This window comes from Dendrobates tinctorius, unplaced genomic scaffold (genome assembly GCF_039654945.1).
Source record: "Dendrobates tinctorius isolate UK_male_01 unplaced genomic scaffold, ASM3965494v1 ptg000501l, whole genome shotgun sequence".
NCBI classification, from domain to species: Eukaryota; Metazoa; Chordata; class Amphibia; order Anura; family Dendrobatidae; genus Dendrobates; species Dendrobates tinctorius.
The window spans coordinates 305,001-320,530 of NW_027362160.1; the positions used below are offsets into that span (position 1 = coordinate 305,001).

Consider the following 15,530-nt stretch of genomic DNA (forward strand, 5'->3'; position numbering starts at 1 on the left):
ATCCATAGGCTATAATGGCCCTTTTTAGCGCAAAACGTGCGCATATGTGCGCATGCGCTTTTTTGCAGGGCCAAAAAATGCAACATGATGCGTCTGGAAAATCCAATCGCACACCCCAAAAAAACGCAGCGCATGAAAATCGCATACATGCGCTTACAAGCGCGCAAGTATGCGCACCCATGTTAAAGATAGGGGAAAAAACGCATGCGCAGGTTAGCGTTTTTTTCCAGCGCTAAAAAACGCAAATGTGAAACCAGCCTTAGTCTTTTCGCCGCCCCATGCCGGATACGGAAAGCCTGAAAGCGGCCTAAACGTTGCACGGTGCGGGCATGTGGGCGGATGGGTGGCGCAGCCTCAGGTGGCTCCATCGCTCTTTCTCCCCCATGAGGTGATGAGGGACATAAACCCCAACATGGCGCGACCACCAGAAGATGAGCGGCGGAGTCCGGACATGGCGGCTCCTCACTGCTCCGGAGAGACAGGGCGCGCACAGTGCGCAGCCGCGGCCGGACCCAGGTGACGTCAGCACCGCCCCGCCTTGTCTCCATAGTAACGTGCTGTCATGGAAACAGTACACACGGCGGCTCCAGAGAGGTGTCCGTGACAGCTGCCGGCATGGCGGAGTCCCCGGTGCCCGGGAGCGCGTCCCCCCCTCCTCCGTTACCAGCACAAGAGCGGAATGTGGCGGGAGATGCGCGGAGGATCATTACTGAGGACTACGGCTGGTCCCTGGCCATCACCCCGGCGCTCAGCGACCTCTGCCTGCAGCACATCGTCCGCAACTTCCACAGTGAGTCCGTGAGCGACTCCTAACAGCGCCGTCCGTGACCGACTCCTCGCTGCGCCGTCCGTGACCGACTCCTCGCTGCGCCGTCCGTGAGCGACTCCTCGCTGCGCCGTCCGTGACCGACTCCTCGCTGCGCCGTCCGTGAGCGACTCCTCGCTGGGCCGTCCGTGAGCGACTCCTCTCTGCGCCGTCCGTGAGCGACTCCTCGCTGGGCCGTCCGTGAGCGACTCCTCGCTGGGCCGTCCGTGACCGACTCCTCGCTGGGCCGTCCGTGACCGACTCCTCGCTGCGCCGTCCGTGACCGACTCCTCGCTGCGCCGTCCGTGACCGACTCCTCTCTGCGCCGTCCGTGACCGACTCCTCGCTGCGCCGTCCGTGACCGACTCCTCGCTGGGCCGTCCGTGACCGACTCCTCGCTGGGCCGTCCGTGACCGACTCCTCGCTGCGCCGTCCGTGACCGACTCCTCGCTGGGCCGTCCGTGAGCGACTCCTCGCTGCGCCGTCCGTGACCGACTCCTCGCTGGGCCGTCCGTGACCGACTCCTCGCTGCGCCGTCCGTGACCGACTCCTCGCTGGGCCGTCCGTGAGCGACTCCTCGCTGCGCCGTCCGTGACCGACTCCTCGCTGCGCCGTCCGTGACCGACTCCTCGCTGGGCCGTCCGTGAGCGACTCCTCGCTGGGCCGTCCGTGAGCGACTCCTCTCTGCGCCGTCCGTGAGCGACTCCTCGCTGGGCCGTCCGTGAGCGACTCCTCGCTGGGCCGTCCGTGACCGACTCCTCGCTGGGCCGTCCGTGACCGACTCCTCGCTGCGCCGTCCGTGACCGACTCCTCTCTGCGCCGTCCGTGACCGACTCCTCGCTGCGCCGTCCGTGACCGACTCCTCTCTGCGCCGTCCGTGACCGACTCCTCGCTGCGCCGTCCGTGACCGACTCCTCGCTGGGCCGTCCGTGACCGACTCCTCGCTGGGCTGTCCGTGACCGACTCCTCGCTGCGCCGTCCGTGACCGACTCCTCGCTGGGCCGTCCGTGAGCGACTCCTCGCTGCGCCGTCCGTGACCGACTCCTCGCTGGGCCGTCCGTGACCGACTCCTCGCTGCGCCGTCCGTGACCGACTCCTCGCTGGGCCGTCCGTGAGCGACTCCTCGCTGCGCCGTCCGTGACCGACTCCTCGCTGCGCCGTCCGTGACCGACTCCTCGCTGGGCCGTCCGTGAGCGACTCCTCGCTGGGCCGTCCGTGACCGACTCCTCGCTGCGCCGTCCGTGAGCGACTCCTCGCTGGGCCGTCCGTGAGCGACTCCTCTCTGCGCCGTCCGTGAGCGACTCCTCGCTGGGCCGTCCGTGAGCGACTCCTCGCTGGGCCGTCCGTGACCGACTCCTCGCTGGGCCGTCCGTGACCGACTCCTCGCTGCGCCGTCCGTGACCGACTCCTCGCTGGGCCGTCCGTGACCGACTCCTCGCTGCGCCGTCCGTGACCGACTCCTCTCTGCGCCGTCCGTGACCGACTCCTCGCTGCGCCGTCCGTGACCGACTCCTCTCTGCGCCGTCCGTGACCGACTCCTCGCTGCGCCGTCCGTGACCGACTCCTCGCTGGGCCGTCCGTGACCGACTCCTCGCTGGGCCGTCCGTGACCGACTCCTCGCTGCGCCGTCCGTGACCGACTCCTCGCTGGGCCGTCCGTGAGCGACTCCTCGCTGCGCCGTCCGTGACCGACTCCTCGCTGGGCCGTCCGTGACCGACTCCTCGCTGCGCCGTCCGTGACCGACTCCTCGCTGGGCCGTCCGTGAGCGACTCCTCGCTGCGCCGTCCGTGACCGACTCCTCGCTGCGCCGTCCGTGACCGACTCCTCGCTGCGCCGTCCGTGACCGACTCCTCGCTGCGCCGTCCGTGACCGACTCCTCGCTGCGCCGTCCGTGACCGACTCCTCGCTGCGCCGTCCGTGAGCGACTCCTCGCTGCGCCGTCCGTGAGCGACTCCTCGCTGGGCCGTCCGTGACCGACTCCTCGCTGCGCCGTCCGTGAGCGACTCCTCGCTGCGCCGTCCGTGAGCGACTCCTCGCTGCGCCGTCCGTGACCGACTCCTCGCTGCGCCGTCCGTGAGCGACTCCTCGCTGCGCCGTCCGTGACCGACTCCTCGCTGGGCCGTCCGTGACCGACTCCTCGCTGCGCCGTCCGTGACCGACTCCTCGCTGCGCCGTCCGTGACCGACTCCTCGCTGCGCCGTCCGTGAGCGACTCCTCGCTGGGCCGTCCGTGACCGACTCCTCGCTGCGCCGTCCGTGACCGACTCCTCGCTGCGCCGTCCGTGACCGACTCCTCGCTGGGCCGTCCGTGACCGACTCCTCGCTGCGCCGTCCGTGAGCGACTCCTCGCTGGGCCGTCCGTGACCGACTCCTCGCTGGGCCGTCCGTGAGCGACTCCTCGCTGCGCCGTCCGTGACCGACTCCTCGCTGCGCCGTCCGTGAGCGACTCCTCGCTGCGCCGTCCGGGGGCGACTCCTCGCTGCGCCGTCCGTTGGTGACTCCTCGCTGCGCCGTCCGTTGGTGACTCCTCGCTGCGCCGTCCGTTGGCGACTCCTAACGGCGCCGTCCGTGGGCTCACTATACAGACCTGAGCCTTCTCCAGTCTGGAGCTGGCATCAGATGGGTGGTGACCGGCTGCACCATGTGGTCGGTCCTCACTATATACAGACCTAGGCCTTCTCCAGTCTGGTGCTGGCATCAGATGGGTGGTGACCGGCTGCACCATGTGGTCGCTCCTCACTATATACAGACCTGAGCCTTCTCCAGTCCAGAGCTGGCATCAGATGGGTGGTGACCGGCTGCACCATGTGGTCGCTCCTCACTATATACAGACCTGGGCCTTCTCCAGGCCGGTGCTGGCATCAGATGGGTGGTGACCGGCTGCACCATGTGATCGGTCCTCACTATATACAGACCTTAGCCTTCTCCAGTCTGGTGCTGGCATCAGATGTGGGTGGTGACCGGCTGCACCATGTGGTCGCTCCTCACTATATACAGACCTGGGCCTTCTCCAGTCCGGTGCTGGCATCAGATGTGTGGTGACCGGCTACACCATGTGGTCGCTCCTCACTATATACAGACCTGGGCCTTCTCCAGTCCGGTGCTGGCATCAGATAGGTGGTGACCGGCTGCACCATGTGGTCGCTCCTCACTGTATACAGACCTGAGCCTTCTCCAGTCCGGTGCTGGCATCAGATGGGTGGTGACCGGCTGCACCATGTGGTCGCTCCTCACTATATACAGACCTGGGCCTTCTCCAGTCCGGTGCTGGCATCAGATGGGTGGTGACCGGCTGCACCATGTGGTCGCTCCTCACTATATACAGACCTGGGCCTTCTCCAGTCCGGTGCTGGCATCAGATGGGTGGTGATCGGCTGCACCATGTGGTCGCCCTGACTATATACAGACCTGGGCCTTCTCCAGTCCGGTGCTGGCATCAGATGGGTGGTGACCGGCTGCACCATGTGGTCGCCCCTCACTATATACAGACCTGGGCCTTCTCCAGTCCGGTGCTGGCATCAGATGGGTGGTGACCAGCTGCACCATGTGGTCGCTTCTCACTATATACAGACCTGGGCCTTCTCCAGTCCGGTTCTGGCATCAGATGGGTGGTGACCGGCTGCACCATGTGGTCGCTCCTCACTATATACAGGCCTGAGCCTTCTCCAGTCCGGTGCTGGCATCAGATGGGTGGTGACCTGCTGCACCATGTGGTCGCTCCTCACTATATACAGACCTGAGCCTTCTCCAGTCCGGTGCTGGCATCAGATGGGTGGTGACCGGCTGCACCATGTGGTCGCCCCTCACTATATACAGACCTGGGCCTTCTCCAGTCCGGTGCTGGCATCAGATGGGTGGTGACCAGCTGCACCATGTGGTCGCTTCTCACTATATACAGACCTGGGCCTTCTCCAGTCCGGTTCTGGCATCAGATGGGTGGTGACCGGCTGCACCATGTGGTCGCTCCTCACTATATACAGACCTGAGCCTTCTCCAGTCCGGTGCTGGCATCAGATGGGTGGTGACCGGCTGCACCATGTGGTCGCCCCTCACTATATACAGACCTGGGCCTTCTCCAGTCCGGTGCTGGCATCAGATGGGTGGTGACCGACTGCACCATGTGGTCGTTCCTCACTATATACAGACCTGAGCCTTCTCCAGTCCGGTGCTGGCATCAGATGAGTTGTGATCGGCTGCACCATGTGGTCGCTCCTCACTATATACAGACCTGGGCCTTCTCCAGTCCAAGCTGGCATCAGATGGGTGGTGACTGGCTGCACCATGTGGTCGTTCCTCACTATATACAGACCTGAGCCTTTTACAGTCCGGTGCTGGCATCAGATGAGTTGTGATCAGCTGCACCATGTGGTCGCTCCTCACTATATACAGACCTGGGCCTTCTCCAGTCCGGTGCTGGCATCAGATGGGTGGTGACTGGCTGCACCATGTGGTTGCTCCTCACTATATACAGACCTGAGCCTTCTCCAGTCCGGTGCTGGCATCAGATGAGTTGTGATCGGCTGCACCATGTGGTCGTTCCTCACTATTTACAGACCTGAGCCTTCTCCAGTCCGGTGCTGGCATCAGATGAGTTGTGATCGGCTGCACCATGTGGTCGCTCCTCACTATATACAGACCTGGGCCTTCTCCAGTCCGGTGCTGGCATCAGATGGGTGGTGACTGGCTGCACCATGCGGTTGCTCCTCACAATATACAGACCTGGGCCTTCTCCAGTCCGGTGCTGGCATCAGATGGGTGGTGACCGGCTGCACCATGTGGTCGCTCCTCACTATATACAGACCTGGGCCTTCTCCAGTCCGGTGCTGGCATCAGATGAGTGGTGACCGGCTGCACCATGTGGTCGCTCCTCACTATATACAGACCTGGGCCTTCTCCAGTCCGGTGCTGGCATCGGATGGGTGGTGACCGGCTGCACCATGTGGTTGGTCGGTCCTTACTATATACAGACCTGGGCCTTCTCCAGTCCAGTGCTGGCATCAGATCGGTGGTGACCGGCTGCACCATGTGGTTGCTCCTCACTATATACAGACCTGAGCCTTCTCCAGTCCGGTGCTGGCATCAGATGGGTGGTGACCGGCTGCACCATGTGGTCGCCCCTCACTATATACAGACCTGGGCCTTCTCCAGTCCGGTCCTGGCATCACACGAATGGTGACCGGCTGCACCATGTGGTCGCTCCTCACTATTTACAGACCTGGGCCTTCTCCAGTCCGGTACTGGCATCAGATGAGTGGTGACCGGCTGCACCATGTGGTCGCTCCTCACTATATACAGACCTGGGCCTTCTCCAGTCCGGTTCTGGCATCAGATGGGTGTTGACCGGCTGCACCATGTGGTCGGTCCTCACTATATACAGACCTGAGCCTTCTCCAGTCCGGTGCTGGCATCAGATGGGTGTTGACCGGCTGCACCATGTGGTCGGTCCTCGCTATATACAGACCTGGGCCTTCTCAAGTCCGGTGCTGGCATCAGATGGGTGGTGACCGGCTGCACCATGTGGTCGCTCCTCACTATATACAGACCTGAGCCTTCTCCAGTCCGGTGCTGGCATCAGATGGATGGTGACCGGCTGCACCATGTGGTCGCTTCTCACTATATACAGACCTGGGCCTTCTCCAGTCCGGTGCTGGCATCAGTTGGGTGATTACCGGCTGCACCATGTGGTCGGTCCTCGCTATATACAGACCTGGGCCTTTTCCAGTCCGGTGCTGGCATCAGATGGGTGGTGACCAGCTATACCATCTGGTCATTCCTCACTGTATACAGACCTGAGCCTTCTCCAGTCCGGTGCTGGCATCAGATGGGTGGTGACTGGCTGCACCATGTGGTCGCTCCTAACTATATACAGACCTGGGCCTTCTCCAGTCCGGTGCTGGCATCAGATGGGTGGTGACCGGCTGCACCATGTGGTCAGTCCTCGCTACATACAGACCTGGGCCTTCTCCAGTCCGGAGCTGGCATCAGATGGGTGGTGACCGGCTGCACCATGTGGTCGGTCCTCCCTATATACTGACCTGGGCCTTCTCCAGTCTGGTGCTGGCATCAGATGAGTGGTGACTGGCTGCACCATGTGGTCGCTCCTCACTATATACAGACCTGGGCCTTCTCCAGTCCGGTGCTGGCATCAGATGGGTGGTGACCGGCTGCGCCATGTGGTCAGTCCTCGCTACATACAGACCTGGGCCTTCTCCAGTCCGGTGCTGGCATCAGATGGGTGGTGACCGGCTGCACCATGTGGTCGTTCCTCCCTATATACAGACCTGAGCCTTCTCCAGTCCGGTGCTGGCATCAGATGGGTGGTGACTGGCTGCACCATGTGGTCGGTCCTCCCTATATACAGACCTGAGCCTTCTCCAGTCCGGTGCTGGCATCAGATGGGTGGTGACCGGCTGCACCATGTGGTCACTCCTAACTATATACAGACCTGGGCCTTCTCCAGTCCGGTGCTGGCATCAGATGGGTGGTGACCGGCTGCACCATGTGGTCAGTCCTCGCTACATACAGACCTGGGCCTTCTCCAGTCCGGTGCTGGCATCAGATGGGTGGTGACCGGCTGCACCATGTGGTCGTTCCTCCCTATATACAGACCTGAGCCTTCTCCAGTCCGGTGCTGGCATCAGATGGGTGGTGACTGGCTGCACCATGTGGTCGGTCCTCCCTATATACAGACCTGAGCCTTCTCCAGTCCGGTGCTGGCATCAGATGGGTGGTGACCGGCTGCACCATGTGGTCGAACCTCCCTATATACAGACCTGGGCCTTCTCCAGTCCGGTGCTGGCATCAGATGGGTGGTGACCGGCTGCACCATGTGGTCGCTCCTAACTATATACAGACCTGGGCCTTCTCCAGTCCGGTGCTGGCATCAGATGGGTGGTGACCGGCTGCACCATGTGGTCAGTCCTCGCTACATACAGACCTGGGCCTTCTCCAGTCCGGTGCTGGCATCAGATGGGTGGTGACCGGCTGCACCATGTGGTCGGTCCTCCCTATATACTGACCTGGGCCTTCTCCAGTCTGGTGCTGGCATCAGATGAGTGGTGACTGGCTGCACCATGTGGTCACTCCTCACTATATACAGACCTGGGCCTTCTCCAGTCCGGTGCTGGCATTAGATGGGTGGTGACCGGCTGCACCATGTGGTCGGTCCTTACTATATACAGACCTGAGCCTTCTCCAGTCCGGTGCTGGCATCAGATGGGTGGTGACCGGCTGCACCATGTGGTCGCTCCTCACTATATACAGACCTGGGCCTTCTCCAGTCCGGTTCTGGCATCAGATGGGTGTAGACCGGCTGCACCATGTGGTCGGTCCTCACTATATACAGACCTGAGCCTTCTCCAGTCCGGTGCTGGCATCAGATGGGTGTTGACCGGCTGCACCATGTGGTCGGTCCTCGCTATATACAGACCTGGGCCTTCTCAAGTCCGGTGCTGGCATCAGATGGGTGGTGACCGGCTGCACCATGTGGTCTCTCCTCACTATATACAGACCTGGGCCTTCTCCAGTCCGGTGCTGGCATCAGTTGGGTGATTACCGGCTGCACCATGTGGTCGGTCCTCGCTATATACAGACCTGGGCCTTTTCCAGTCCGGTGCTGGCATCAGATGGGTGGTGACCAGCTATACCATCTGGTCATTCCTCACTGTATACAGACCTGAGCCTTCTCCTGTCCGGTGCTGGCATCAGATGGGTGGTGACTGGCTTCACCATGTGGTCGGTCCTCCCTATATACAGATCTGAGCCTTCTCCAGTCCGGTGCTGGCATCAGATGGGTGGTGACCGGCTGCACCATGTGGTTGAACCTCCCTATATACAGACCTGAGCCTTCTCCAGTCCGGTGCTGGCATCAGATGGGTGGTGACCGGCTGCACCATGTGGTCGCTCCTAACTATATACAGACCTGGGCCTTCTCCAGTCCGGTGCTGGCATCAGATGGGTGGTGACCGGCTGCACCATGTAGTCAGTCCTCGCTACATACAGACCTGGGCCTTCTCCAGTCCGGAGCTGGCATCAGATGGGTGGTGACCGGCTGCACCATGTGGTCGGTCCTCCCTATATACTGACCTGGGCCTTCTCCAGTCTGGTGCTGGCATCAGATGAGTGGTGACTGGCTGCACCATGTGGTCGCTCCTCACTATATACAGACCTGGGCCTTCTCCAGTCCGGTGCTGGCATCAGATGGGTGGTGACCGGCTGCACCATGTGGTCAGTCCTCGCTACATACAGACCTGGGCCTTCTCCAGTCCGGTGCTGGCATCAGATGGGTGGTGACCGGCTGCACCATGTGGTCGTTCCTCCCTATATACAGACCTGAGCCTTCTCCAGTCCGGTGCTGGCATCAGATGGGTGGTGACTGGCTGCACCATGTGGTCTGTCCTCCCTATATACAGACCTGAGCCTTCTCCAGTCCGGTGCTGGCATCAGATGGGTGGTGACCGGCTGCACCATGTGGTCGAACCTCCCTATATACAGACCTGAGCCTTCTCCAGTCCGGTGCTGGCATCAGATGGGTGGTGACCGGCTGCACCATGTGGTCGCTCCTAACTATATACAGACCTGGGCCTTCTCCAGTCCGGTGCTGGCATCAGATGGGTGGTGACCGGCTGCACCATGTGGTCAGTCCTCGCTACATACAGACCTGGGCCTTCTCCAGTCCGGTGCTGGCATCAGATGGGTGGTGACCGGCTGCACCATGTGGTCGGTCCTCCCTATATACTGACCTGGGCCTTCTCCAGTCTGGTGCTGGCATCAGATGAGTGGTGACTGGCTGCACCATGTGGTCACTCCTCACTATATACAGACCTGGGCCTTCTCCTGTCCGGTGCTGGCATTAGATGGGTGGTGACCGGCTGCACCATGTGGTCGGTCCTTACTATATACAGACCTGAGCCTTCTCCAGTCCGGTGCTGGCATCAGATGGGTGGTGACCGGCTGCACCATGTGGTCGGTCCTCCCTATATACAGACCTGAGCCTTCTCCAGTCCGGTGCTGGCATCAGATGGGTGGTGACTGGCTGCACCATGTGGTCGGTCCTCACTATATTCAGACCTTAGCCTTCTCCAGTCCGGAGCTGGCATCAGATGGGTGGTGACTGGCTGCACCATGTGGTCGCGCCTCACTATATACAGACCTGAGCCTTCTCCAGTCCGGTGCTGGCATCAGATGGGTGGTGACTGGCTGCACCATGTGGTCGCTCCTCACTATATACTGACCTGGGCCTTCTCCAGTCTGGTGCTGGCATCAGATGGGTGGTAACCGGCTGCACCATGTGGTCGATCCTCCCTTTATACAGACCTGAGCCTTCTCCAGTCCGGTGCTGGCATCAGATTGATGGTGACCGGCTGCACCATGTGGTTGGTCCTCCCTATATACAGACCTGAGCCTTCTCCAGTCTGGTGCTGGCATCAGATGGGTGGTGACCGGCTGAACCATGTGGTCGCTCCTCACTATATACAGACCTGGGCCTTCTCCAGTACGGTGCTGGCATTAGATGGGTGGTGACCGGCTGCACCATGTGGTCGCTCCTCACTATATACAGACCTGGGCCTTCTCCAGTCCGGTGCTGGCATCAGATGGGTGGTGACCGGCTGAACCAAGTGGTCGCTCCTCACTATATACAGACCTGGGCCTTCTCCAGTCCGGTGTTGGCATCAGATGGGTGGTGACCGGCTGCACCATGTGGTCGCTCCTCACTGTGGTAGCATCCGGGCACGGCAGTGATGGAGGGAAATCACGGACACCGTACCTTTCTGCTCTGTATGGCCCGGGCATTATTTGAGGGTGTACACCTTGTGTCCTCTCCATGCCGTCTTATGGGGAGACCCGCAATCATCTATCATGCTGATTACACCGGGTCGTGCGCTGACATGGGGTCTGGTAACGTGCAGGACATGCACCAGGACGTACAGCTCATTCACACCTCGATTTGCTATTTTCTCGGTGATCTCTTTTTACCACTGCCTCTCATTTTTCTGACCGGCAGATAATCCACTTCTAGAGAAGCTGCTTCCCAAGCACAGAGCCAAGGTATTGGAGCAACTTTCCACCTCGCTGCCCCTGCCATTGACCACCAATCTGATCAGCTGTGAGGACTACTGGAGGCGTTGCTGCTCGGAGCGGTGGCAAACCTGTGACATCTCCCACTACGGCTTCAGCTGGAAGAGACTGTACTTTGAGAGACACCTGGAAAACCTAATTGAGCTCTTCATCCCGGACCTTACGGACACTGGGCCCATGTGTAGCACTGCAGAACTCAGCAAGACGTACATCAGGAGGCTGGAGATCCAGCAGCTGCTGCCCCCAGTGAAGGTGGAGATGAGGAAGGAGGACGAGGCTGACAATGTCTCTGACTCTGGCAGTGATGCTGGCGGGGACTTACCGTCGATGGACCACTTCGACCTGAACCTGATTGCTGATTCGTTGTGTGACCTGGAGGAGCTGCACCTTGTGTACGGGGTCACAGGCTGTGGCATGAACTTTGAGTGGAACCTTTTTAGGTTCACCGATCGGGACTGTGAGGCTCTCTCCAATTGCCTGCAGAAATTCAAGAAGCTGAAGGTAACGGGTGAAGGAACAGCTCATCTCGTGCCCACTGCTTGTTATAGAGTCTGCCTGCAGACAATCATCTGTGAGCCCCAAGGGCAGAAGACTTGTGTGCTGCCCTGATAGTTTGTTACAATGTACCAGTGCAGGTTGTCCAGCTCACAGACGATTGCCTAAACTGGACACAGTGTTACAAATGCCCAGCTGTGGGAATTACTACGGACAGGATGGGTTTTCATCCTCCACATGTAGCCATACGTGCAGAGCTTCCCATTATACAACCACTGCTAACCTACCACAACACGGCAGGGTGGTTCCCCACCCTTAACCCCGCTGCACCCAACCCTTACCCCGCTGTCCCGACCCTTACCCCGCTGCTCCGACCCTTACTCCGCTGCCCCAACCCTTAACCCGCTGCCCCGACCCTTACCCCGCTGCCCCGACCCTTACCCCGCTGCCCCGACCCTTACCCCGCTGCCCCGACCCTTACCCCGCTGCCCCGTCCCTTACCCCGCTGCCCCGACCCTTACCCCGCTGCACCGACCCTTACTCCGCTGCCCCGACCCCTTACAGTTTAGGTCTTGGCCTTCTCATGACATGAATGTTGTATTTCGGGGTCCTGTGTGTGACCCTGGAGGCTATCTGGCCACTGAAGGTTACAAGGTTTCACAGATTTCTGACTTCATTTGTCCTCTCTTCAAAGGTCTTCCGGCTCCACAGGAGTCGGGTTGATGACGGCAAGGTTCGCGTTCTTATTAGAAGTTTACTCAACCACCCATCCCTGGTTCATCTCAACCTCTCGCACAACCAGATCTCAGACAGAGGGGCCCGTGCGATCGGGAAGCTGCTGAACCAAAGCCAACTCCAAACCCTGAACCTGTGCAACAATGACATCCGTCCACATGGGGCCCAGGCCGTTGCTCACGCCCTGACCAAAAACAGCAGCCTGCAGATACTGGACCTACGCCTTAACCACATCGGGGATGAAGGGGGGCAGGCGCTGTGCAACGCTCTGCTGCAGAACCGCAGTCTGCACACGCTTCACATTGGGAGCAATGAGCTGTCAGAGCCCACGGCCACCGTCCTCGCACAGGTCCTCTCCCAAAACTCATCTTTACAGAGCGTGAACATCTCCTGCAACCACATCGGCCTGGTATGCTACCGATCACTCAGCTGTCCTTTCTGCTAATCATATTTGTTAGAAATTTTACTCTGAATAGTTAACCACAAATTATTAATCTTATTGTGGAATAATTAGTAACAATGTAAATTTGTTATAAAGTAAAAGTGCCACCTGATTCATAGGATAAATCTCCCCGTAATGCTGATGAACTCATTTACCATGTGATCTAATGGCTCCCTGATCATGTGATCTTATTGTCGTGTGATCGTCCTCTTCCCTGATCATGTGATCTTATTGTCATGTGATCGGCCTCCTCCCTAATCTTGTGGTCTTATTGTCATGTGATCTGTCTCCTTCCTGATCATGTGATCTTACTGGCGTGTGATCGGCCTCCTCCCTGATCATGTGATCTTATTGTCATGTGATCTGCCTCCTCCCTGATCATGTGATCTTATTTTCATGTGATCTGCCTCCTCCCTGATCATGTGATATTATTGTCGTGTGATCGGCCTCCTCCCTGATCATGTGATCTTATTGTCATGTGATCTGCCTCCTGCCTAATCATGTGGTCTTATTGTCATGTGATCTGCCTCCTCCCTGATCATGTGGTCTTATTGTCGTGTGATCTGCCTCCTTCCTGATCATGTGGTCTTATTGTCATGTGATCTGCCTCCTCCCTGATCATGTGATCTTATTGTCGTGTGATCGGCCTCCGCCCTGATCATGTGGTCTTATTGTCATGTGATCTGCCTCCGCCCTGATCATGTGGTCTTATTGTCATGTGATCTGCCTCCTCCCTGATCATGTGGTCTTATTGTCATGTGATCTGTCTCCTCCCTGATCATGTGATCTTATTGTCATGTGATCTGCTCCTCCCTGATCATGTGATCTTATTGTCGTGTGATCGGCCTCCTCCCTGATCATGTGATCTTATTGTCGTGTGATCTGCCTCCTCCCTGATAATGTGGTCTTATTGTCATGTGATCTGCCTCCTCACTGATCATGTGGTCTTATTGTCGTGTGATCTGCCTCCTTCCTGATCATGTGGTCTTATTGTCGTGTGATCTGTCTCCTTCCTGATCATGTGATCTTATTGTCCTGTGATCGGCCTCTTCCCTGATCATGTGCTCTTATTGTCGTGAGATCTGCCTCCCCCTGATCATGTGATCTTATTGTCGTGCGATCGGCCTCCTCCCTGATCATGTGGTCTTATTGTCGTGCGATCAGCCTCCTCCCTGATCATGTGGTCTTATTGTCGTGTGATCGGCCTCCTCCCTGATCATGTGATCTTATTGTCATGTGATCTCCCTCCTCCCTGATCATGTGGTCTTATTGTCGTGTGATGTCTCCTTCCTGATCATGTGATCTTATTGTCGTGTGATCGGCCTCAACCCTGATCATGTGATCTTATTGTCGTGTGATCTGCCTCCCCCTGATCATGTGATCTTATTGTCGTGTGATCTGCCTCCCCCTGATCATGTGATCTTATTGTCGTGCGATCTGCCTCCTCCCTGATCATGTGGTCTTATTGTCGTGTGATCGGCCTCCTCCCTGATCATGTGATCTTATTGTCATGTGATCTGCCTCCTCCCTGATCATGTGGTCTTATTGTCGTGTGATGTCTCCTTCCTGATCATGTGATCTTATTGTCGTGTGATCGGCCTCATCCCTGATCATGTGATCTTATTGTCGTGAGATCTGCCTCCCCCCTGATCATGTGATCTTATTGTCGTGAGATCTGCCTCCCCCTGATCATGTGATCTTATTGTCGTGCGATCGGCCTCCTCCCTGATCATGTGGTCTTATTGTCGTGCGATCTGCCTCCTCCCTGATCATGTGGTCTTATTGTTGTGCGATCGGCCTTCTCCCTGATCATGTGATCTTATTGTCGTGTGATCGGCCTCATCCCTGATCATGTGATCTTATTGTCGTGAGATCTGCCTCCCCCTGATCATGTGATCTTATTGTCGTGCGATCGGCCTCCTCCCTGATCATGTGGTCTTATTGTCGTGTGATCGGCCTCCTCCCTGATCATGTGATCTTATTGTCATGTGATCTGCCTCCTCCCTGATCATGTGGTCTTATTGTCGTGTGATGTCTCCTTCCTGATCATGTGATCTTATTGTCGTGTGATCGGCCTCATCCCTGATCATGTGATCTTATTGTCGTGAGATCTGCCTCCCCCCGATCATGTGATCTTATTGTCGTGAGATCTGCCTCCTCCATGATCATGTGATCTTATTGTCGTGCGATCTGCCTCCTCCATGATCATGTGATCTTATTGTCGTGCGATCGGCCTCCTCCCTGATCGTGTGGTCTTATTGTCGTGCGATCTGCCTCCTCCCTGATCGTATGGTCTAATTGTCGTGTGATCTGTCTCCTCCCTGATCGTGTGGTCTTGTCGTGTGATCTGTCTCTTCCCTGATCGTGTGGTCTTATTGTCGTGTGATCGGCCTCCTCCCTAATCATGTGATCTTATTGTCCTGTGATGAGCCTCCTCCTTGATCATGTGATCCTTTGTGCGCACAGGATGGCGGGAAGCAGCTCCTAGAGGGACTGTCTGAGAACGAGACGCTGTTGGCGTTGGATCTGCGTCTGACGGATGTGGGGCAGGAGAGCGAGTTCTACATGAGTCAGATTTTGCAGGATAATCAGGAGCGCCGCCGGGTTCAGGCTCAGCAGAAGCCGCTGTCCACGTCCGGGCCGGATCGCTAAGATGGAGACGACTCTGGATGCCACTACGTCTATTCAATAAACATTGTTTTCCTCTATTTGTCACTTTATGGTGTGATCTGCTGATCCCTGGGCCAAGGCGGGTGATGGGAGCAAGGGCTGGTGATGGGAGCAGCGACGGGTGACGGGAGCAGCGGCGGGTGACGGGAGCCACGGAGGGTGACGGGAGCAGCGGAGGGTGACGGGAGCAGCGGCGGGTGATGGGAGCAGCGGCGGGTGCAGTGAAGATGGAGCTGAAGGCCAGGGGTCCGCCCCACCAATCCTCAGAGAACGGCATCTACACTGTAGCAGCTTGTTAGCGCCATGG

The 15,530-nt window shown here is 58.5% G+C and overlaps 1 protein-coding gene across 1 annotated transcript; it reads left to right on the plus strand.

The window, feature by feature from the left end:
- The first annotated feature begins 563 nt into the window (after positions 1-563).
- On the plus strand, positions 564-15,261 carry DRC5 (dynein regulatory complex subunit 5). The gene is made up of 4 exons (XM_073564919.1): positions 564-790; positions 10,808-11,382; positions 12,071-12,520; positions 15,020-15,261. The coding sequence occupies exons 1-4, from the start codon at positions 616-618 to the stop codon at positions 15,203-15,205; spliced, it is 1,386 nt and encodes a 461-aa protein (XP_073421020.1). The 5' UTR covers positions 564-615; the 3' UTR covers positions 15,206-15,261.
- Positions 15,262-15,530: the final 269 nt, after the last annotated feature.